At 36.0% G+C, this 23,572-nt stretch overlaps 1 protein-coding gene across 2 annotated transcripts in view; it reads left to right on the top strand.

The window, feature by feature from the left end:
* The window catches only part of LOC131068896 (cationic amino acid transporter 4, vacuolar), a 34,002-nt gene that overhangs the window by 3,848 nt on the left and 6,582 nt on the right, over positions 1 to 23,572 (top strand). For both annotated transcript variants that reach the window (XM_058004178.2, XM_058004179.1), the window contains 7 exons: positions 68 to 269; positions 1,053 to 1,137; positions 4,701 to 4,841; positions 4,951 to 5,069; positions 8,164 to 8,260; positions 8,569 to 8,741; positions 8,863 to 8,929. In XM_058004178.2, the coding sequence (XP_057860161.1) occupies positions 68 to 269; positions 1,053 to 1,137; positions 4,701 to 4,841; positions 4,951 to 5,069; positions 8,164 to 8,260; positions 8,569 to 8,741; positions 8,863 to 8,929 (884 nt within the window). The remainder of the gene's footprint in view (positions 1 to 67; positions 270 to 1,052; positions 1,138 to 4,700; positions 4,842 to 4,950; positions 5,070 to 8,163; positions 8,261 to 8,568; positions 8,742 to 8,862; positions 8,930 to 23,572) is intronic.

The raw sequence follows: 23,572 nt of genomic DNA, 5'->3' as shown, positions 1-23,572 counted from the left end.
TCAATGATTATATTAAGAACAAACCCATTCAGGGACACTTATGCATTCTCTTTCTTGTATTTTGCAGGTGTTGGGTCGACTATTGGAGCTGGTGTATATGTCCTTGTTGGGGCAGTTGCCAGAGAGCACACAGGGCCAGCCCTTACCATTTCCTTTTTGATAGCTGGAATAGCTGCTGCCCTTTCAGCATTTTGCTATGCTGAACTTGCAAGTCGTTGTCCATCTGCAGGCAGTGCATATCATTATTCATACATTTGTGTTGGAGAAGGGTAAATTTCAAACATAATATCTTCATAATTTGTGGAGCTTGAATGGAATTCATTTCTGCTTCTCAGAGTCATTCCAGGAGAGATCTCGAGTTTGGATATGCATACATAATTCAATTGTAGAGAGTAATTTGTTGTTGCATTTGAAATCTTGGAGGAAGATGAAGGAAGTGATTAAGCTCTTCTTTACTTTTGAAAGATTTAAACATTCTACAAGCAAGAGACGATCTTGAAGGAAACTCAAATTGATGGAGGGCTTCAAACATAAAACTCAAATTGATAGATTCTCAAAACGTTATGTTTCAATTTTTCATTTTTTCTGACAATGATGCTTGCTTTCTTAGGACCTTGGATAACAAGGGCATTAAGAGCTTAAATTATCTCTACTATCTTTCAAGGTTGACTTTGAAATCTCTAAAGCATTACAATGAAGGGGTGCCCTGCTTTTATGGCCCTTGCATTTTGTACCTTGCTTGTGGGAGGGGGGGCAGAATGATTGAAGAATTTAGTATAATCAAAATATTATGTAGTATAATGCAAGAGTGCATATGGATTATTCTGGCCATTGTTTCAAGAATTATTTCTGAGGATGATGGTCGAACTTGAACTTCCTAGAATCAGGCATCATCATCAACAGTTTTACTTTGGGATTAGTCTATTCCTTTTGTCTCATTGGTTTTTCTTTTAATGAAAATCACCAAATCTGAAACTAACATTTTATTTCATTCTTTTGAAATATATTTTGTGATACTTATGAAACAATGTTATGATGGTCTTGTCCTCCAGGATTGCCTGGCTGATTGGTTGGGCACTTATCTTGGAGTATACAGTGGGTGGGTCTGCTGTTGCCCGGGGAATCTCTCCTAATCTGGTAAATCACATTTCATTAACATTATTTACCATTTCATATGACATTTACAATTAGATTAGAACTAAAAAGGGAGAAGTTCCTAGAAAACTTATAAAATTATATGTGGTCTTTAAAGAAACTTTGCATGTAGTATGCTAGTATATTATAGCTCTTTAATAGTGGTTGCTGCAGAATTGTGTTGACAAAAAATCACCATTAATTTGAAAAGACCCATTTAGTAAATGTTTAATAAAGATTTCTGTTTGTTTTTGAGTTTCATTGATAATGTACGTGTGACATTGTTCTCTGACTGCTGTCTGTAATTTCTATGTTAGCATCTTTACAATTATTCTGTAGTTTTCCTTATCATAATTATGTTCTGCATTGAATATTTAAGAATTTTTTGGTGCCTTTGGAGAGCAAAGCTAATAAGTTCTAACTTAAAAAAAAACTCAACGAAGAACCAGGGCCAAAGATTTCTATCTGCAAGGAATTAACTGAAGTCGATTGTATTATATATTTCTTTGGAGTAGACAAGTGGGACACTTCTTTAAAGAAAAGCAATAATTGGTCCTATTGGAATGTGCAAAAGGAAGCTCAGGCAGATGCAGTACCTATCCTTTCATGTGAGATCAATACATATAGAATATATAATAGAGGAGAAATTGGTGATAAGGTTTGTCTTAGGTTGTATGTAACCTCCAAATTTCATCTTCATATAGTACCTAGGAGGCTTGATCTAATATTGCTAGTAAATGAGCTGAGAGCCCATATAAATCTCAGAATATCAACATGACTATAATGTGCTTTTTAGCTCACTAATAAATATGACATAGATAATAAGAGTGCTATAGTTTTTAGTCTCCATGTTACTCACATGAAATGATGGTTACAGAAGAAATGATCTCCACTAGACAAAGGTACACATGTTGATCATCAAATTAAAAACAAAATGAGCAAGTGGTTTGTATCCAAAAAGGGGTGCAGCAATTTGATTTAAACTAAAATCTCATTGGTCACCTAAAACTGAAAGGTTTTGTGGGCAATAAACATAGAACAAAATGAATGAACACGTGAACAGCAAGGAGTGATTGATGAATGCACTACTAAGTAGCTTCTTGGTGCCACCACTTCAAATGTATCGTTAACATAATAAGCCGGCCCTATTAAGAAGAGTTCAATGGTTATCGAAGAAAGGAACTTCAGTGGTATGACCAAACACATTCAATTATTGAATTCAAAAATAAAGAAAGCAGTCAATTTGTATCTAAAATAGGGAATTAGTAACTCCATTTGATCTATAGAAATATGTTGCTAATCTAAAAGTGAAGGGCTTCCATATTTTCCCTTATTTGCAGACATAGATATAATTTCAATCTTCTACATACAGACGAATCATAATATTCTACAATGTATGCACATATGACAATATAAATCAACACATGAAAAGTGACAAATGATTGCTTATAGATGTATCCTGTAATAGCCTCTTGGTGTCATCACTTCAAAATATCATTAAGATGATGGCGTCTACTAATCAGTCTTTATAATCAACACTTCATATTTTACTTCAAACGAATATTAGAAAGCTTTTACTATTGAATCTATAAAATATTTATTTGGATTTGTGGGGACTGACACCACTCATATTATACAATAATGTGCTAAGTACAAAAATGTCACCTATAGTAATTCCAAACCCTTGCAATTCCTGGCTGGACTCCTGGGTAGCCATAAAACACTAAAAAGAGGGTGGAGTCTGATTTGTTGGTGTTAGTGTTTGGGCAAAATATATCTCATGCCGGTGTGGTGGCTGATCTTGATATTGATGCTTGGATTCTGTTGTCTCCATTAACGGCTTACTTGTTGCTACTCTTGCAGATGCTTGTGAATTATAGATGGATTTAACTGGGAATAAGGCAGGTCTGGTTAGTAGGTTTCCTTGATTGCATATCTGCTTTTCGGATTTGGGTATCTGGTGATTTGCTCCTGTAATGCAAAAACCTGAACAAAAGCCAATTTCCAGGAAGAGAGGTAAACAAGCAAGCAAAGGTCTGAACAACAATCTTCATTAACATGGGGATGGAATTTTGTGTGAAGGATTGGCCGAAGATAATATGATCAACCTTGGGTAAAACAGACAAAAGAAGACAGGATGCAAATCTAGGCTTTGGAACTTCAGATATGTGTAGATTCCAACTAAGTACAACAAACTCTAACAATGCTACTGGCAACTAACCGAAAGTAAATATGCAATAATAACATGATTAGCAATAACCTTAAGGTAAACAATTTTAATCTTTTCTTTTCATCTCTCCATCTAAATTTTGTTTGTACCATGAGAAATACTATCCCCACAAATTTGTTCCTAGTGTAGTAAGAATAATTCATTTTTTGGACTTATCTAATCAATCAAACAATTGTGGTGAATTGCCCATAGGCTCAACTGATTGAGCAACAAATCTCAAAATAGTTATTCTGGCCACTATTCTAGGTTTTGGAAAACTTTGTGGTGGTGCCATTGACCTTGTCATCATGTTTAACCCCAAGTCACATTGATCTTCTAAGACTAATTGACTCTAAGATTGACCTCTCCAGTTCCTCTATAATTGAATTTTGGGTTCATCTGTGTAGTCCTCATCTTCTATATTTTTCAGTATATTCATATCAGTTTCCGATTGCACTTTCTATCACATGGTTTTTAACTTGGCACCATCATCCGTTGTTAACATGGCTATAGTAAATGGACTTGGTCTTTGAAAACCTGGTGTAAATTGAATGAAACTGATTGAAAGTGTGAACATACTAACAGTTAAAGAATTATTATGGAAACTTTGTAATTTGCTTTATATCTTTATTGTTACATACTCTTCCTAGTTATAAACATTTCCCTTCATTACTTCTGACACTAATACAATCATCCAAGAGGACACTTTTGTTTTCTTATCTATGTATGGTGACCTTCACAACATAAGTTTGGTATAGAGCCTAACTTATAATAAGAATGCTAATCATTTTATTGATTTATTTTGTTGTATATTATGTGTTTCTTCATTATTGTGATTGGCTTAGTGTATTGTGTATAGAATGTGATGTTGGTCTAAGAAGATTTATAGTCGGCATCTTTGAGTGAGTTGTACTTTTTATATACTGATCTTGTTATAAGATTGATTGCCCATGTATTAAGAAACATTCATATCAAGGGATTATTCATTACTTTATTGATTATTCCTCTCATTCAAGGCTTCATACGCCAAAATAATCTGTAACGGCAATTGGAGATTATATTTTTGAATATTGTTTTTCTATGAAATAACGTATGCTTATATATGGTAAAAAATGTTTCTAGATAGACTTGTGGTACAATATTTAAGAAAATTGATGTTTTAGGTCATCCATCATCAAGATGAAATCTACAAGGATTAATTAGTTTGGAAAATTATTTAGAACAAGTGACTATTCTTTCTTTATGCCAGAGAAACTGCTTTTGAGGAACTGCTCCATGTTACCCCTTAAGGGATATTAAATATCTTATTAGTAATATTCGTTTTGCTCTAAATATGCTTTGATGATTTAAATTTCAGGCTCTATTCTTTGGAGGGGAAGATAATTTGCCAGCATTTTTAATTCGTCGCCATTTTTTTGGTACTGATGTCATAGTTGATCCATGTGCTGCAATCCTTGTAATTATTGTGACTGGACTTTTATGTGTGGGAATTAAAGAGGTAGCTTTTTGCTTGAAATTTTTATTTAATCTTAAGAAAATTTTGTATTTCCTAGTTTGAATAAGATATTAGATCTATTTCTAAAGCCCTGAAATTCTGGTGGTGACAGAGTGCAATTGTTCAAGCCATTGTCACATTTGCAAATGTATGTGTCATGATATTTGTCATCGTGGCTGGCAGTATTATTGGCTTTCAGATTGGTTGGCCCGGATATAAGCTGGCTAATGGGTGAGACGATTTCTCTTTTCTATTAATCTCTTTCAAGATTGCCTTTTTGGAAGCTGTAATAGAAAAAGGTTTTACATGTAAACCTTTGTGGACTAGTATGATTTAGATGCCAAAGGCTTGTAAGTTAACAGCTAAAATGACTTAGATATTGGAAGTTGAAAATTGAAATAGCTTTGGAGATCGCTTCATAATGGAATAAAGAAAGAAGTAAAACAAGGGTTTTGCTATGATCGTGTTTTAAATGATAAAAACTTTTGTTTTGATTCCTAAATTACTTTAGCTTAGCCAGAACTAAAAATATTAAAAAGATGGATTGTATTATGTGATTTGCTTTTTAGTGCAAAAAATTCATTCTTCCAAGTTTCCAATTAACCGAACTGGCATCACAATATTATTAAGTGATGAAAATATTTGGCACACAAGCAAAAAAATCAGATGTTAATCTTAATTACTTAGAACTTATAGCTTTATAAACATTGTTCCTTTAGATTTCTATTGTTTCCTGGTAGTGAAATTTCAATATATGAAGTGTACAAAGTCACCATAAAACCTAAAAAGTATATGGCAGAAGCTAAAAGTCACTTAGATTGACACAAGGGATCCTTAATAACACTATGACAATCATTAACCAAATTTTTTCATTAGAAAAATAATAATCTATTTGTTCAAAATAAGAAAAATAATTCCAGTGGGCTATGCTCTATTTTTAAAGGAAGAGCAGTTGCCATGATGATGACTGAATTTCAAGATCCATTTGGCATGCATTGTGTTAATGCAATAACAACATAGGACAACCAAAGCTTGGTGAAAATATTGGTTGAATTTTGACAAAATAGGTGCTCCTTGTACCCTGCTACGAGCCAAGCAATATTTTGAGCTTGATTGTGCAACTTTCCCATCCCTACAATGCATTCATTACATGCAATAGTGAGTGAGTCATTTCTGTGAAATATTAATATTAAGAGTTGTAGAAGTTGAATAAGTTTCTGGTTATGTTGACAAACAAATCATCTTTATAAAACAATGACATTTGTTACATGTGATTACTCTGAAAGAAAGTTCATATGGTTGAGATTAGATAAGTCTCTGCTGCCTCCTTTTACTCCTGTGTAGGGCTTTTCAATAATGCTTTTTGCCTCCCTTTCCTTGGGCACTGCTTCTGGAACTGAAGGTATGTTTCTCTTCTGAAGGGTTAGTTTAGGTGCAGGCATGTAAATGCAAGAGCAAAGTAAATGCCATTGTCTCTTTGCAGCTAGAGCATGTAGCAAAATGCAAAACCTGTGTTCAGATATCTGAATGGGATGATCCTTATCTTTAGTGACTCAATGCCTCTAGGCATATTTTACTTGGCATTTCATGCGGTCTTATAAGGGTGACACAATACTCTATATCTATTGGTTTAAATCTTCCATCTCAATCTCTTAACTAAAATTTTCTCTATTGCCCAAGCTTCTTGTGCCAATGTAATAGGTAAAAGGCTGTAGGAAAACCAAGGGGCTATCTGATTCTTCCTTCTTGCTTCCATCCACCTGGCCATAGGTGGCAGGGACTCCGAGTACTCCCTTCTAACTCACTTTCGTTTCCCACTCTCAATTGAGATTGGAGTGGCAAAACGATTCATGGCAGATGACAGGAAGTAGGCAAAGCTCAATCTCACAGGTCACTTTATTCATGGATTGGCACGAGGCTCGAGCAAGTAGATTGAATTGGGAGGATTGAATGAAGTGACCAACTCTTGAACAAGTAGATCGATGTTTGGGGTAGGAGCAAGCCAGAACATATGCAAAAGCTAATAGCATGTAGAGATGTTGGGCTGCAAGCACATTGAAGGTGGTAAATCATGATGTCACTGTGAGATCTTTAATTTCTAGAATTGGCTAGCATTCAAGTTTAAAACCAACAAAGCTTTCCATGCAATAATATTTAATAACAAGAAGGATTAAGAAGATTATTAAAATTGCTTATATATACATCATGATTTTTTGTATCTAAAATATACATGATACACATTCTAATGGTTTGGCATGTAGAGATGTTGGGCTGCAAGCACATTGAAGGTGGTAAATCATGATGTCACTGTGAGATCTTTAATTTCTAGATTTGGCTAGCATTCAAGTTTAAAACCAACAAAGCTTTCTATGCAATAATATTTAATAACAAGAAGGAATAAGAAGATTATTAAAATTGCTTTTATATACATCATGATTTTTTTGTATCTAAAATATACATAATACACATTCTAATGGTTTGGACAGTTTTTTAATTTTTTAGATTAATTAGTGGGGGTTCTATAGGGGTCGCTTCCCTTGAATTGGGAGGGTTTATTCATGGAACACAAATCCCATACAATTCATTTTTGGGGATATAAGTTTAACCAATGCTTTACTAGTGGGGTACCACTTTACTTACATTTCAAACTTTACTACTCTTGCAGTGCACCTATGGCTTAAACACTGCACTTTCTTCCATCTCCTTTCTCCTATTGCAGGGAACCTGCTTTCATCTTCTCCATTATTTGATTCTATAGCTTGATCCTTGAATGCTTTCTCCTTTTATTTGTATAGGATAACTACTCCTTATTCTTCCTTTCTTTCATCTTTAGTCACCTGTGGGCCTACCACACACTAACACTGGAGTAGAAATATCACTCTATCATTCCCTACAAACACTAAGATGTCCATGGGGTGAATTGAATGTTGGTCTCCAACATGAAAACCAAATGACCCTACCATTTGACCACAATCCTTGACTGGACCTTTGTTTTTTATAAATGCAACGTTAATACCATTGTTATTGTTGTCCACATGCATTCCTTTGTTGGAAATTTGTGTTGGTTGTTGCTTGCATAATTACAACGTATTTCCTTTATTGAATTGATGTTTCAGGATACAAAATCCATACCCTTGAAAATATCCACTAAAATGTTAAGAGGAATATGATCAATATGACAACCTTTGGGAATTCATTTTAGAGCCTGTATCTCTAATAATAACAATTATGATTATTTAGTTTGAATTTATTAAATCCTTAAATTTTACATTTTAGTTATCATTTTATTAGCAAACTCAACCATGTATACCTTTATTTTTTGCAGCTATTTTCCATTCGGATTTAATGGTGTGCTAAGTGGGGCAGCAACTGTTTTCTTTTCCTATATTGGTTTTGATACAGTTGCTAGTACTGCTGAAGAGGTATGATGCAACCTACTATATTGCCTGGTTAAACAGAACAAGGTTTTACTCTTGATCTAGATTCTAGAGACTTCTCAAAGCTTTATGAAATTCATAAAAATCATCCAAATTCAAGTTTAAAACATATTTTGGTAGTTGCCTAGATTGGCAAAGTCAAAGAAAATTTGTTAAAAAATAATTCCTCCATTATGCCATTCTATCTCATTCAACTAAGAATCTAAAGTGCAGTAAATAATTGGAGAAATACCAATCTAATGGGTTATTCTTTGGCTTTGGCTATGGCTTTATAAATCAGTTCTCTTTTGTAGGTCAAGAACCCACAACGTGATTTACCACTAGGCATTGGCATAGCACTTTCCATATGTGGTGGACTATACATGCTTGTGTCAGCTGTTATTGTTGGCATTGTACCATACTATTTAATGGACCCAGATACTCCAATCTCATCTGCATTTTCAGCTCATGGCTTACATTGGGCAATGTAAGTGGTTTACTATGCTAACAATGTATCTATGTAATGTTGTACTCCAGAAAATGATGTTATGTTTCACGTTTCCTATTAAAAATTAGTAGTTTTAATTTTATATCCTGTAAACATCTAGGTATATTGTTACTGCTGGTGCAGTGGCTGCACTTTCATCTACATTGATGGGTTCCATTCTTCCTCAGGTACACACTCCTTTATGTTAAACTAGAAATGACGTTATATTTACATTCTGAGAAAGAACTAGACCTTTCTAGCATCATTTATAAGTTCATAGAAATAAATATGTAGGAACAGGTTACAGTAATAATGTTTTTATGCTTGATAGGTCTGTTCATTTTTTTATTTATTCCAAGTTTGACTTTGAAATACCATAGAAAAGATCACGGTTCTTAAAATAAGTTTTATGAAATTGCTTATCTTGAAAAGTGGGCAGGAAACAATTTTGGTTGAAATGACTATGCAATGCCATAGAATATTGTCATATGCAATATGCAGTTGGCTTTATAATGATCCATACTTCCTCCCCAGTACTCTCAAATGCATAGGGGTGCTCATGTGTTAGGTGGGTTCCCTTGCCTTGTGATTATTACATAAATGAGGAAAAGTGTCATTAGAATAAACGACTACTCATGGATGTCATCTTTTGATTATTTAAAGTCACATACGTCAAATCCCATAAAGATCAAAATTCTAATAAAAATTATGCATGCGAAAGCTTGCAATACTTAAACACATGATTCGATGTACTTGGGATTAATCCCACAAAGGCTAGAATTTGTGAGACAAGGGTGATTTTATGACATTGCATATTTCAAAACCTTTTCCTACGGAGAAAGAGGCTAGACGTTGAAAATCCCAAAGCAGTGGATTGTGATATTCATTATTCCCCCTGCTAAAAGATGCTTAGAGGTGCTTGTGTGCTAAGTGGCTCTTCTAGCCTTGTAATAATCATGGACATACATCAAGAAAAATGTTCTTAGACTAAAGGACTACTCATGGAGGTCATTTTGTGTCTTGTGATGACTCAAAATTAAATGGATCAAATTCTTCAAGATTAAAATTCTAATATTCTTATTGGCTTTTTATGGATTAATGAGGGTTAATATTGGTCACCCATCCGGAAGTCAGATAAACAAGAAGCTCAACACCAACAACTAAAAGTGAAGTTACAGGCATTCATCATCTTAAAAATTTAAAATAGACTATCACGAATAACAAAAATATTTATTTCTCTTGCCTAATTGCTATAGCTACTAATTAATCATACATCAACAATCTTCTTATAGTTATTTTCATGGATCTCCATGCCCTGTTAAGTAGAGAGGATCAGCTGAAGTTGATGGGTCTAAATGTGCACCTGCTATTTTAAATTGGAAAATAACTTAAACAGGCTTTATTAACAATCCTATTTTGTGCTTATTTGATCATCATTAGAGACCATGAAACCACAACGTTTTGATGCAACTGATTAACTGCATTTTATAAATTCTCTATCATGGCTGTCACAATTATTAATTATACGAGATAAAGAACAGCTTTCAACTGTCCATAACTCAACTATTGTTACATGCTAGGAAAATGCTGTCAGAGGTTGATGAGTCTGGCATTGCATGCACCTTACAACTTCAGTTGCTTCAAAATCTCTAAGGTTTATCAGCAGTAACATGTACTATCTTGCACTGACTGCACTCATCAAGAATCCAAAAGAATTAAAGCCTTGTTATGACCAACATTGTTGCAAATTCTGACAAGCTCACAATACAGTTCTTGGAGGAAAATTCACATTACAAGTTTTTTCTTTGCCACCAACAGTTCTTTGGCCTTGGATGTTAGGAGAGGTTCTAGTGGGTCTTACCTGCCTCATAGGATTGTCTAGCCTCGTCTTCTTATCCCTGGAAACTCCCCCAATGAGCATTTTCAGATCCTGCATTGGTCCCCTCACTGTGATTGAGGGTAATGGCATTGGCTCTTCCAATGCATGCTGAAGTATAGACATTTGGTGGTATTTGCTTCCAGCCTTGGTTGGTAACTTTGGTCTTCATCAGCTCCTACCTCTTTGAGTGGTCCTTCCTTTGCACATCTATTTGACTTGTTTTAGGGGTTACTGTGTTGGGTTTACCCCCACTTGTCTATGTCATTATTTTCTTGTTTTTGTTTGCTTTAATTTGTTAGATTTCGAGTCTATGGCCCCTTTTTGCCCTTGTACTTTGCTATTGTAATACTTGTACGTTCTAGTCCCATGGACCTATTTGCTCGGTCATTCCTAGACATCTATATATGTTTTTTCTATTCTTGTATTATTTACAAGATCACCATATCCTGTTGTACTATTCCTGATTTTTGCACATGCTTGGAGGATGCTGGAAAAGGTTTTTGAGCTTGGCTTATGTCTTCCAAATATATTTATGTAAATATCTATAGGGCCTCTTTCCCACTTGATTCAAATGCTACAAGATTAACATGAGCTGAGTGGATGCTTGAAAAGGTTGGTCAATTTTTTTTTAATTGCAAATTGCATATGGTTAAATATCTCCAAGACTTTATCCACTTCCAATTTCTTTCAGGTCCAGCAATGGTTACAGCCTATGAACATTGAGGCCATATGATGTTCAGGTTTGTGGCAATTTGTGTTCCTTGAGCATGTGGTCACATTTTGCATACATGTCTATCAGACAATTGAAACTCTTACCAGATGCTACATTGCTAATGTATTATGGGGGATCGATCCCTGCAATAGGAAGCAACTCATGTTTTTCAGAATCTGGATCAAACAAGCATTTAAGTGCAGCCAAGAGAGCTCCCATGAAGGTTTTCCTCCAAATTTCCTAGCAGTAATGCTATATTTTCTTTGAAGTTCAAGTGTTAATTGGGGTCTAGAAGGAGATATAGTCTCTAATGCAGGTAAAGAGGATTGTGAACATATGTATGGTGCAGCCTGCAATGCCACAATTTACAACAGCAGATAATCTTTTTTCCAGCTTTTGTTCCACAGCTCCATGTTTGGCACAAGCTGAGTGGATGGTTGCTGAAATTAATGGGTCTGACCTTACACCTCTTAACTGTGATTGGAAAAAAAATTAAGGCTTCATCAACAATCTCATCTTTTGCAAATTATACAAAGATTTTAGTGCTTGAAACCACAATGGATTTATTCAATTGACTACCAATTAATGCCCCTTCTGTTTACTTCCACAATTTGGCAACATGTCAATTATAGCTGTCACATTCATATCACATGGAGAATCACTTTCTTTGTTCCAGTGCTCCAAGATCGGTACATTCTAGTAGGGTGCTGTCAGAAGTTGACGAATCTGACATTATACCAGTTAAATTCATTTGCCTCAAAATATCCAGGGCTTTTTCAGTAAGTCCAACTTGTGCATATCTAGCATTGGTTGTGATCATCAATATTGGATTATTTTTTCATGAATCTCCTCTCATATCATGTTCTGTTCATCTTTAAAAGAATTTCCCTAGCAATCTCTGTTTACTCCCTGAATGAGCTTCCCCTTCAATTGACAACTCAACCTGGCCTGAGCTTGAGAATCATTTCTCACCTCAGCAGAGAAAGCATGACTCACAGAGTAAGGGAACATCTAGTAAAATGAAACAGGGCACATTGGAGATCAGAGATGGTATCTAGATTCTTCTTTCATCACTAAATATCTTGAAATTTGGGTAATGATGTTTATATATCTTTACAAGTTACAACTACCATAATCAAGACATCCCCTTCCTCAATATGATGCGACATTCAATGATAAATACCTTCCAAGGCTTAATTGCTTCTTTGTTGATCTCAGTCTACAATAGGTTAGGAACAAGGCAACAAGTGCCTGTTATCAAAATATGTTAAACTCATTTGATAGATGAAGGGTAAGATATAATTAACTAGGAACAGGTTGGGGGACATGAATTCATATTTCCCACCACAAGACCGGCCAGATAAGACAGATACTGAGGATCATCTCCCATTCATATCATTCAAGAGGGATGGGACCTTCAAGCTATGAAAATCATTGCAAGGTTATTGATCAATAAAGAAAGCAATGTTTTAGGTGACAATGCATTGATTACCACCATTCTCAATGACCATAATTATGAAGTCATAGTAAAGCAAATTATGCATAGGCTATATGGTAAAAATTAGTTACATAATAATTAAGCTAGAAAAAATAATAAATCTCATTCTTGGCATGTCATATAACCTAGATACAAAATATAGCACACACACACATATGGAGACTGAGAGTCATACCTAGACCATTGGAATTAATATCATTCCTTTGAAATAAATAAAAAAATGTCCTAATACAAACTCTTTGTGTTCTCTCCTATTTCCTTTAACAGTTTGCAGAGCCTCTCTATGGCATTTTTATCCCAAATTTAATATGAATCTTTGCATAGAACGTTCTGTGGAAAATATTTCCACTGACATCCTGAATCAGATGTTATCATTGCAATTGCCCTGGTAGGTATGTATGCGAAATATCCTCTTCATAGATAATTGTTTTGTAAAAAGCCATGACAATATCAAGTATGGAGTCGATTGGTTTCATCCTCCCTCTTTCCTTTTCTCCTTTCATCTTGTTCTTTTCTTCTTCTCCCCATGACATCTGTCTCCTTTCCATGCTGTCCGAAATGGATAACCAATCCTTTATTAATTCCATGTGTAGTGGCCACTATGCCCCCTCAAGGCTCCATGCATGCCAAAGCTCACTTATTTGCGTAGAGTCTCTCCCACTTCTCAGGAAATTCTCTCAAGTTCCAACCCCACAAACTCCCACAACCATAATTTAGGGTTTCATAATGCAACAATTTTTTTCTTTTTTTTCCATTTCCCCTTTTTTAAGAATTCCTTTTTATTTCGTAATATCTTGCTGAAACATTATTTGTGACAATTTATTAGGTTTACGGCGAATTATTTGCTTCGAATAGTTGATTTGATATTGACATATTGTATGGTTTCTTTTGAGGGAAATAAGTTTATGATTAAGATAACTTAATTATACTTTTAAACTGGTAAAGTCTATAAAGTTATTTTTTTCTTTGTGGATATCTTAAAAAACACCTACCCTTTTTTTTTGGAAATTTGACAATAAAATAGAACATAAATTGCAAATGGTTGATCACTGCTGTTACAAAGTCTGATTCGAAAATGTTATCATTGTTTCAACTGCTGTTACAAGAAACTTGCTAGAAAATATGTCACACCTAGATGAAAGGGTACCTTCGAAAAGGCAATATTGTTGTCTGATGTCAGTCTGCAAATTAACTGTAATGTTTTTAACAGCCTACTGTTCACCTTTACAAGGTCTTGGCAGCCATAAAACCTCCCAACCACCCCTCCAAACAAGCATAAAACTCAGCACCAAGATGCAGACCAGCAATTTATGCACCCAGCAACCTCCAGGACAGTTCAAAGTTGCTACATAAACTGGATTATAAGTATAAGCATAATGAAAATACCTCATCATAGAAAGGACAGAAGTTGCAGACCTGCTGTAGCAAGTTAATGGGTGTGTTTCCCTTGATAACCTCTAAAAAACTCACCAAATCCACCATTGAAAACAATTCTCAGCTATGGCAAAGGCATACGAAACATTCACAACCACCCAGCACTAGGATAAGCCAAGGAATTCACTTCGACAGGACTGTTGAACAGGTCTGAGTATTGCCAAGGCTAATAAAAGATTGTTTTCAGTCCCCGACAACAAGAATATCCCCACAAATCAATCACCCACAAGCATTGACCACCCCTTACAAATCTTAATCTTGCACCTTTCTTTCCAGAGTACATCTCTAGCCTCCAAAAACCACTAACAATTAAATTCAGAAAGCTCTTAACACTAAATGTGATGCTAGTACCAGTAAGGGTGATTTGCCTTAATAAATTAATTAAATATTCACTAAGATGAAGTCTCACCACCCACAAATATGTTTTCAAGCATACAAACCAGCTAGGCGTCCTTCTTGAACTGAAAGTGACTCCAAAGACCTAAGTGGCTAATACTGGAACCCTCACGCTATACTCAACATGCACCTGCATGGCCTGATGATTTGTATGACACTCCTAAGAAATAATACCAGCAAGTAAAACCTCTTAAATGTGGCTCAAATTGATTGCCTAGCAGAGGCAAACACAACTCAATCAGCACTGGATAGTTTTGCTCCCTTGTCCTGCCCTAGGGCAGTAGTATGGCCAGCTCCAAACCCTTGGAAATGAACACTCCAAACGTACCACAATATTACTGCAAAATTACCAGAAAGGCAAATTTCGATCTTCCATCAAAAAACTATGTAAATCTTCATTTTACCCGAAACTCCGGAACTGAAAAAACATGTGAAAAGCATGGGCTATTCCTATGTGAAATCACACCAATCAGCTAGGATGGCTCTTTCACCACTGAAACTAGTGATTTGATAAGGGTATTTATCCTCAATCAATTCCTGGAAGAACTCTCTGTTCTCTCCAGCAACATCCTTTATGTGTACACTCTTCAATAAACCAAACGAGAGCTCCAATCCTCCTCTTACAGAGTTGGAGGGGAATAGAAAGAATTTAAAATTCAAATCAATTCATTTCATTTTAAAAAGCCTATGACAATTTTAAATTAACTAAGTCCAAATCCCCTTTTCCCCTAGGTGTCCAATTTGAGGGGAGATAACATTCTTAAAATTAAAACACTGAAGTAAATAATATAATGTTACTTTATAAATTTAGTGTAATACTTGAATAATCCCGATTGCATTGTGGAAAGCATTGCAAGCCATCAAATACTGAAATTGATCATGACAAGTGGCAACTGGCAACTGGTGTTGAAGAGTGATGCTGGGTGCCAAAATGGGCACTTACTAAAAATAGTAGTGTTCTCCAAGAACTATGGAGAACAACCAAGAAGGCCAAAAATGCTACAATTTTTTTTGCAACAAACAAGAACATCAACTAATCACCACACTATCATCGAAAGCCAAGGAAAATTGAACCCTAGCTCTCCAAGATCCTTGAAGTTCTTCCTAGCACATCTAAAGGCTTATGGGAAACCCTGAAAACTAGCCAAACGATCACATAACAATATAGTGTAAAAATTGGGGACATTAGTGTAAAAATATAGGACAAATGTCCACAGAGTTTCAAGGATGGGGGCGGCAGGGGATGGCGAGATATGTTTCCGTTATGAGGGTTCTTTTGGGCCAATTTTTAGAGGATGGTAGGGGACGACTATTGAAAAATAGGTAATTTTTAAAAATATAGAGAAATTTCTAATCTTTATATCATAACATTGACAAAGCATTCATCATAGACATTATAGAAACTTTGTGAGCATGGGTAATTGAATAGGAATCATGGGTATTTTACTATTTTTGCATTATGAAGTTGTATTCAACAGTATGATGAACATGGACTATTGCATGCCAACTTTGTCTGTGGCAGTCCTTGTATAGTAAACAAGTTCTCCACTATCAAGATAATCCTTGATTGTGTCTTTGACTGTGAAGATGTAGAGATTTGCAATAGGGGATGTGTATTTTGCAGATTTTGTGATCATGATTCATCATTGGTCTAATACTTGGTTAGACTTATAGTTGATGGGAGTTTGGGGGCAACACTCCCAATGGGATCAAGGGGTAGCGCCCCTTGGAGGGGTTTGGGGCAATGCCCCTCGTGGGGTCTGGGGGCACAATTTTCATATTTTTTTTGTAAATCCTAATGGGTATGTTATAAATCAAACAAGCATTGAAAGGTTGTAAGTTTTTTTTTTTAATTTACATAAAATTGTGCTTGGGTATTGTTGATGTGTTTTTTATGCAACTCAAACACAGAATAAAATACCAAGGTATTGTTGACGTGTATTTTGTACACTATCAAACACAGAATAAAATACCCAAGGGTACCTTATCCTCTCTTGAGTAAAGCCTCTGAATGCTGAAGATATTGCGAAAAGGATCAATCAGGGTGACTTCAAGGTTCTTCGATATAGGATCTCTACGTGTGGACAAAGCACCAGTGGTATGATGTGATTTGCTGGAATCACAAGGGGACTTACATTTGATGATTGAACGTCTGATCTACTTTGAATATTGCTGGAACACAGGCTCTTACTAGCTTTGATTTGAAAAAAAGGAAAAAAGATGAGGGTGAGGAAAGGATCTAATTTTAATACTAAGAATGTAGGAGCAATGAATGATCTTTGATGAAATTCTAACTAAGTCTTGTTTTGACATCCCAGGACCATCTCCACAAGGTTAGTGCGATCTTTGAAGGAAAGCTTTATGATGTTCAAATCATCACTGCAGGCATAGACACCATCAGGTTGATGCATATCAATGAAGAAGCGACAATTGAAGTTAAGCTTAAGCTGAATGATTCCAGTTGACTACACAAGGCAAGTCTGCAATCAACAAACTGCTAGTAGTATGGATGTACGAATTTCACCATCAATCAAACACATTTCTTCCACTCATCTAATAACATAAAATCAAACATGAGAAGTATAGAGACCATGCAAATTGTTGAATCGACCCATAAATTTCACCATTTCTTCAATGAAGTTTCACAAGTCTTTTACAACAACCTCTTGGCAACAATCTTTGCCTTCTCTCTCTACTCTACTCTAATTGCTATTCTATCAACTACTAATCACTTTCTAACTACTCTCTATTCACTAACTCTATTCTGTTAGCCTTTACAAATGAAATGCCAGGGCTTATATAGTGCCCTCAATACAATTCGATGGCTTAGATCAATTCAAGATTAATGGCCAAGATTCAAAAATGAAAACCCTAATTAGGGTTTGTTACAACCATTACATAACATTTAATGCTCGACCAATGAAATAATTGTATTAATTGGACACATGTCTTCTCTAGAAAATTCAACCAATGGATAGCTGGGGTAGGTACATCGAAGTTTGTGCCACCTTCCATGAGTTAGGTACATTGAATCTGGACATGCTGAGGTGGACCACACTGACTGGAGAAGTGATGACTAGGATGCCACCTTGTCTGACACTTGTAACTTGGTAGATATTCGATTTGATGTTGTTGAGAAGCTAGCTTTAATTAATTCATCTGGAACTATCTGCTTCTTCAACGAACCCTTGCTCTGACTTCTCTTGTCTTTGATGTGCACGATGATGATGTACCTCGCCTTGGAATGCTGGATTGGAAGAGGTCGCCCTTGATGATGTTAGTCCGAAGAAGGCCGTCCTTGTCAATGCTAGACTAGAGGAGGTCGCCCTTGTCCTTGCTTGATCGTCCTTGATGAGAACTTGTCGACTTGTAGATCCTCCAGGCTTTGGAGTCGCCATCTTGATACCTATACAACATTTCAAAATTAGTAATACATCTTGAAGTCTAGAAATTAAACTTAAAAGGAAGATTCAAGATTTTAATTAGGAAACTTCATGATAAATCTTGAGTTATCATTTCCTAATTAACCATGTAATACTTAGATTTTTCCAAAAAATGTCTAAAAATCAAACCTTGAACAAGGGTGTTAAGATGATTTCGCCATACCTCCTCTTGAGTTTTAAACTCTAAGAAATGATGTAAAAAATAGATTTCGCTAGGCAAAGTGTATATCAAAGCCTTCTCTTGAAAAAATTGCGCCTCCTCTTGCTTGGAAAAGAATAAACTCCACCAGCCTCTTAAAAAATCTGGAAATTATCCTCCAATCTAGCAAGAAATTCGCCTCTCCAATAGCCTTCAAAATGAATTTCGCCCTCCTTAGTCTCCACACTTAGTAGAAATTCGCTCCACTCCAGCTAGATTTTGCACCTTCTTTTTGCTCTCCAAATTCGCACTTGAAGCAATGAGTGAATGATTTGGATGATGGAAAAACACCTCCAATATATAGAGCGCTCACCACCTTGCTCCCCCTAGGCCGACTTGTCAAAATAGGCCTAAAAAATAAATAAATTTGCAAAAAGGAGAGGCCGACTTAAAAATAAGACCTCAAGCGCTCCATTTTTAATTTTAATTTCACAAAAATTAATTGTAAATGCCTTTATAATAGAAATTCGATTTTTTGAGGCTCAAAATTAATTTATTAAGTGCCAATGTGTCTTTTATTGAATGCCAATTTAATTTAATTTTTCCAAATATTTCGAAGTTAGCAATTTGGCATCTAATGCAATTTGGAAGATATCAACGCTTCAAATATGGTAAAAAAAATAAAGAATACCATTAATTTCGCCCTGGACCCTTCGGAGCGAACTTTCAATTTAGGCCTTGCATTCCTCATTTTTCTTGTCCGAAACTTCATCTAGGCATTAAAACGGCATTTTTAATTGGAATCTTGAGTTTAATTTCACTTGATCTCTAGGAGGGAAGTGCATTAGGACCTTTTTTGCCCTGGACCCTTGGAGAGGGACAGGAGCGCCTTTTCACTTTTGCTCTTAATCTTTCATCCTTTAATTGCCAACTCTCATTGTGGGGTAAGTAATGATCTCTCTCATCCATTCCATACACGTTTAGTTTGCTTTTTGCAAGGCAAAATAGGTGTTTCAAAGATTTTCGCCTTGGGCCTCTAGTGAAGGACAGGAGCGACTTTTGTATTTTAGCCTAGGATTATCAAGTTTTGAAGTCAAATCCTTGATCATCACGCTTTAGAAGACCCTTTCCACCCTTGCACAACCTTGCCTTAGCGTAATCTTGGAGAGAAGTTATTGGTTTTGCAAAAAATCGCCATGGTCCTTCAGTGAGGGACAGGAGCGCTTTTGAGTCCTTTGCACAAATCCTTAGTCACTTCAACCTTCAAATTACCCTCAAGGTGTAGAACATCATTCTTCACTCCCTTTTGAGTCTTGGAAACAAAAAGTTATCTCGAAATGCAAGGTAAGTGGGCACACTTAGAAATTTCGCCCTGGACCCTTGGAGAGGGACAGGAGCGAATTTGCAAATTGTCATCAAAATTTGTAATCCTTGCATCTCAATTCCACTTCAAGGCATTTTGAACATCATTTCAAACTTGCTCCTTGGCTTAGATTTGTCCAAACTTGGCGAGAAGGACTGGATATTAGGTTTTTCGCCCTGGTCCCTCAGAGAGGGACAGGAGCAATTTTATCCTTTCTAGCTAATCCATCCAAAATTTAAGTTTCTAATCACTTCACAGGGCAAGGTAAGATCATTTTCAAGGCCAGGAACAAGGTTTCAAATTCAAGCAAGTTGGCAAACGAAATCTACAATGAATTTCGCTCTGGACCCTCAGCAAGGGTCAGGAGCGAAATTTCTAATCTTGGCCAAATTTCATCATTTTCTTCAAGGTGTTCAATCAATTCCAAAGTCCAAACAAAATGCTTTGCAAATCAAAATTTGGTCGAATAAGGCCAGGAATGAGTCCTAGGTTGATTTTCGCCTTGGACCCTCTGAAAGGGTCAGGGGCGAGATTTGCTTTGGACCTCCTGAGAGGGTCAGGAGCGAAATTTGACTTTTTGAACTCTCTATCAGGATAATTTTTATGGAATATAACATTTAAGTATAAGAAAAGTTATATTCCATATATAGTTTCAGGATGTTTGAGAGTGGTTTTAGACCTCCAGGAGCTATATTGCAAAATCTAATTTTTTGAGGTTTTTCAGTTTCCAGACTTAGTCAAATTTCAGGATCAGGGCATTCTAGACTTAGCCAATTTTCAGGATCAGGACTTAGCCAATTTTCAGGATCAGGACTTAGCCAAATTTCAAGACATTCCAAACTTAGACAAATTTCAGGATCAGGACATCACTCAAGCAGGACGTGCCATCCAGGTGATCTCCTTGGCGACACTCAAAATGCAAAGGCCAATTGACAAAAACCCTAAAAGACCTAGAAAACAAACCCTAGAAAGCAAAAAAGCAGGGGTCCCCATTTGCAATGGGGCGATGTGTGAAAACATCACAACAGGTATCTTATCCTCTCTCGAACAAAGTCTCTCTAATGCTATGCTTTGCAATCAAACGAGACAACTCCAAGGTTTCGAAATGTCAGATCTTGATGTGTGGATAAGCTCAGTGGTTTGATGTGATAATGCTGGAATCACAAGGGGACTTGTGTTGCATATGAATGCTTGAATGTTCCTGGTACTTGATCATCTGATATTGCAATCTTGTGATGCTTTCTCTCCTAAACTAACTTGAATTGAAAAGAGGACAAAAGGGGAAGGGTTTAGGAAGACTAATCTACTCCTAGAATGTAGGATGTATTGGATAACTTGGTGAGACTCTACTAGACTTTGCTTTGACATCAATGAACAACTCCACAAAGCTAGTGCAATCTTCTAAGGTAAGTATATGATGTTCAAATTACTAACAACATGGATACCATCAAGGCAATGCATATCAATGTATGAATAGCAATTGAAGTTAAGCTTGAATAAGGATTCCAGTTGACCATGCAAGGAAAGTTTACAATCAGCAAACTGCTAGTAGTATGGATATGCTAATTTCACCATTAATCATCCACAAAATCTTTCATTCAATTAACCAACATTAAAACAAATGAGTAGAGACCATGCAACATGTTAAATCAACATACGAAATTCACCATAACTTCAATGAAAAACAATATGTCCCTTGGAACAAGATCTTGGCAACAATCTTTACCTTCTCTCCTAATCTAGTTCTACTCTAACTTCTAATTCCTAATTGCCTTAGCAACTATTCTTCTACTCTTCTAACATTAGCCTTTACAAATAAGAGAGCTGAGCCTTATATAGAGGTCTCATTACAATGAACGACTGAGATTGATTCATAATCAATAGCCAAGATTACAAGATAAAACCCTAATTAGGGTTTGTTACAACCACCATTACATTGGCCAATGAGAGATGAGGATAGGTAAGATAAATAATATTTGATGTAGCGCTAGGTGTCACTTGTTCCATCCTTGAATGAATGCTGACTTGGTACCGTTTGATTGAACGAATGGTGACTGGAATACCACCTTAGCTTACCTTGTAGACTTAATCAATTTGCCTTGAACATTCTTCATGATGTTCGGAATTCCTTGTGATCATGTCTTGGATTTGTCTTTCCCTCATTCGTTCACCATCATAGTGAAGTTTTCTTCATGTTTGAGCTAGTCCTCATCTTTGCTTTTTGAAATCCTTGTCTTGAAATCCTCTTCCACTCCTTGAAATGTTGATCTTCCTTATTTGCATATGTGATGTTGTCCTTGCAATACACTTGTAGAGTCTTTTCTCCAAATCGTACCTTTATCTTTTCTTGAATTTGAACCCGGATTCCTCCTCATAGCATTGTTTAAGTTTCTTCATTCTTGCATTTCACTTGCTTGTTCTCATGGAGCTGATCCTTCATCATTTGTTGCTTTGAAGTGTTGAGCCCTTGGTATCCCTGCAAGCTGCATCCCTTTTCACTTCAAGCCTTGATCATCATGCTTTCCTTCCTTGTAGTAGACCTAAAAAACAAACAAATATTGAATCGAACACCTATGAGATAAACTTTGTTTCAACCTTGGTGGGAAATCGATCCTTGTAGGGACTAGTTCAGTACTTGAAATTTATCACTATCTTCATGATCATTTTCTCACAATGGAAATTTGGAGGTCATAGGTACTCCTTGCTCTTAGCAAATTTCACTTCATTTTGATGCCTTAAACCTTGGAGTGGAGAATCGATGGGTATAGTGACAAAATCAGTCTTAGTAAATTTTACCTTGTAATGCTTTCCATACCCTTGGGTGGAAAAATCAATCCTCATTGGGACACCTCAATGTTCCTTACTTTGTCCTCATTCCCCATGGGTAACTTTTGTCCTAGCTTGTGATAGGTAATTTGAACAATTAACTTTCCAGAATTAACTTAGGTTCTGATTTCAATTGATTTTTTGCAACCTAAAATCAGAAAATTGGAACTATGTAACATCGTTTCTGGAAAATGTGAAGGTCTCAATCTAAATTTGGAAATTTTGCCTTAAGGATACCTGATTTTTCAGACTTAAAGAGAGGTCTAATTTTAATTTGTAAGTCTGAAAATGCCCTCTCAACTCAGAAATTTGAATGATATTGCAACCAAATTCGCTGTCTTGAGTCTGATTTCCGAGTGTAAAAGTCTGAAACAAAACCTGGAAAGTATTTTTATTAGCTGAACGTCATTCTTCTCCTTGTACAATCCTCATTGTTGATGCAATCTGCATTTGCTTGGCTGGGAATGAGATGTTTTCCCTTGAAATGATAGCTGGAAATGATGCCTTCAGCTGAGCTGCAAAACGTCCCTAATGGTGGCATTCTTAAGCTTGACGTCTTAGGCAATTTAACTCCTCCCTTTCTTCCAGCTGACCTAAACGATTTCAATCCTTCCTTCACCTTCCAGCTCCCTTGGCATCAAATCAGCAACTTAATAATCATTTTAATGCTTGCTGGCTGATACTTTATTCAGTATTTTATCTTTCATTGTCACCACACAGCAAATGTGGGATATTAAAATGTTAACCCAGCAAGGTAGAAAAAACGATATGTATGAGGATATCTAAATTCAGCTTCATTTTCCTTTGTTTTGTCCACCAAATGAAATGGTGGAGATCGATCTCCATTGGGACACTTTATTTTAGTCAAATCCTTGTAACTTAGTCCCAAAAACGATATGTACGAATGTATGAGGATATCTAAATTCAGCTTCATTTTCCTTTATTTTGTCCACCAAATGAAATGGTGGAGAATCGATCTCCATTGGGACACTTAATTTTGGTCAAATCCTTGTAACTCAGTCCCAAGTGGAGAATCGACCTCCATCAGGACATTATATCCATGTTGTTTTTGCATCACCTTGATCATTTACTCTCCAAGTGGAAAATCGATCCCTATAGGGACTACTTTGTCACTGAAATT

The sequence above is a fragment of the Cryptomeria japonica genome, chromosome 3, assembly GCF_030272615.1.
Source record: "Cryptomeria japonica chromosome 3, Sugi_1.0, whole genome shotgun sequence".
Lineage (NCBI taxonomy): Eukaryota > Viridiplantae > Streptophyta > Pinopsida > Cupressales > Cupressaceae > Cryptomeria > Cryptomeria japonica.
The sequence above is the reverse complement of the archived record's forward strand: the minus strand, read 5'-3'. Positions and strand labels throughout refer to the sequence as shown.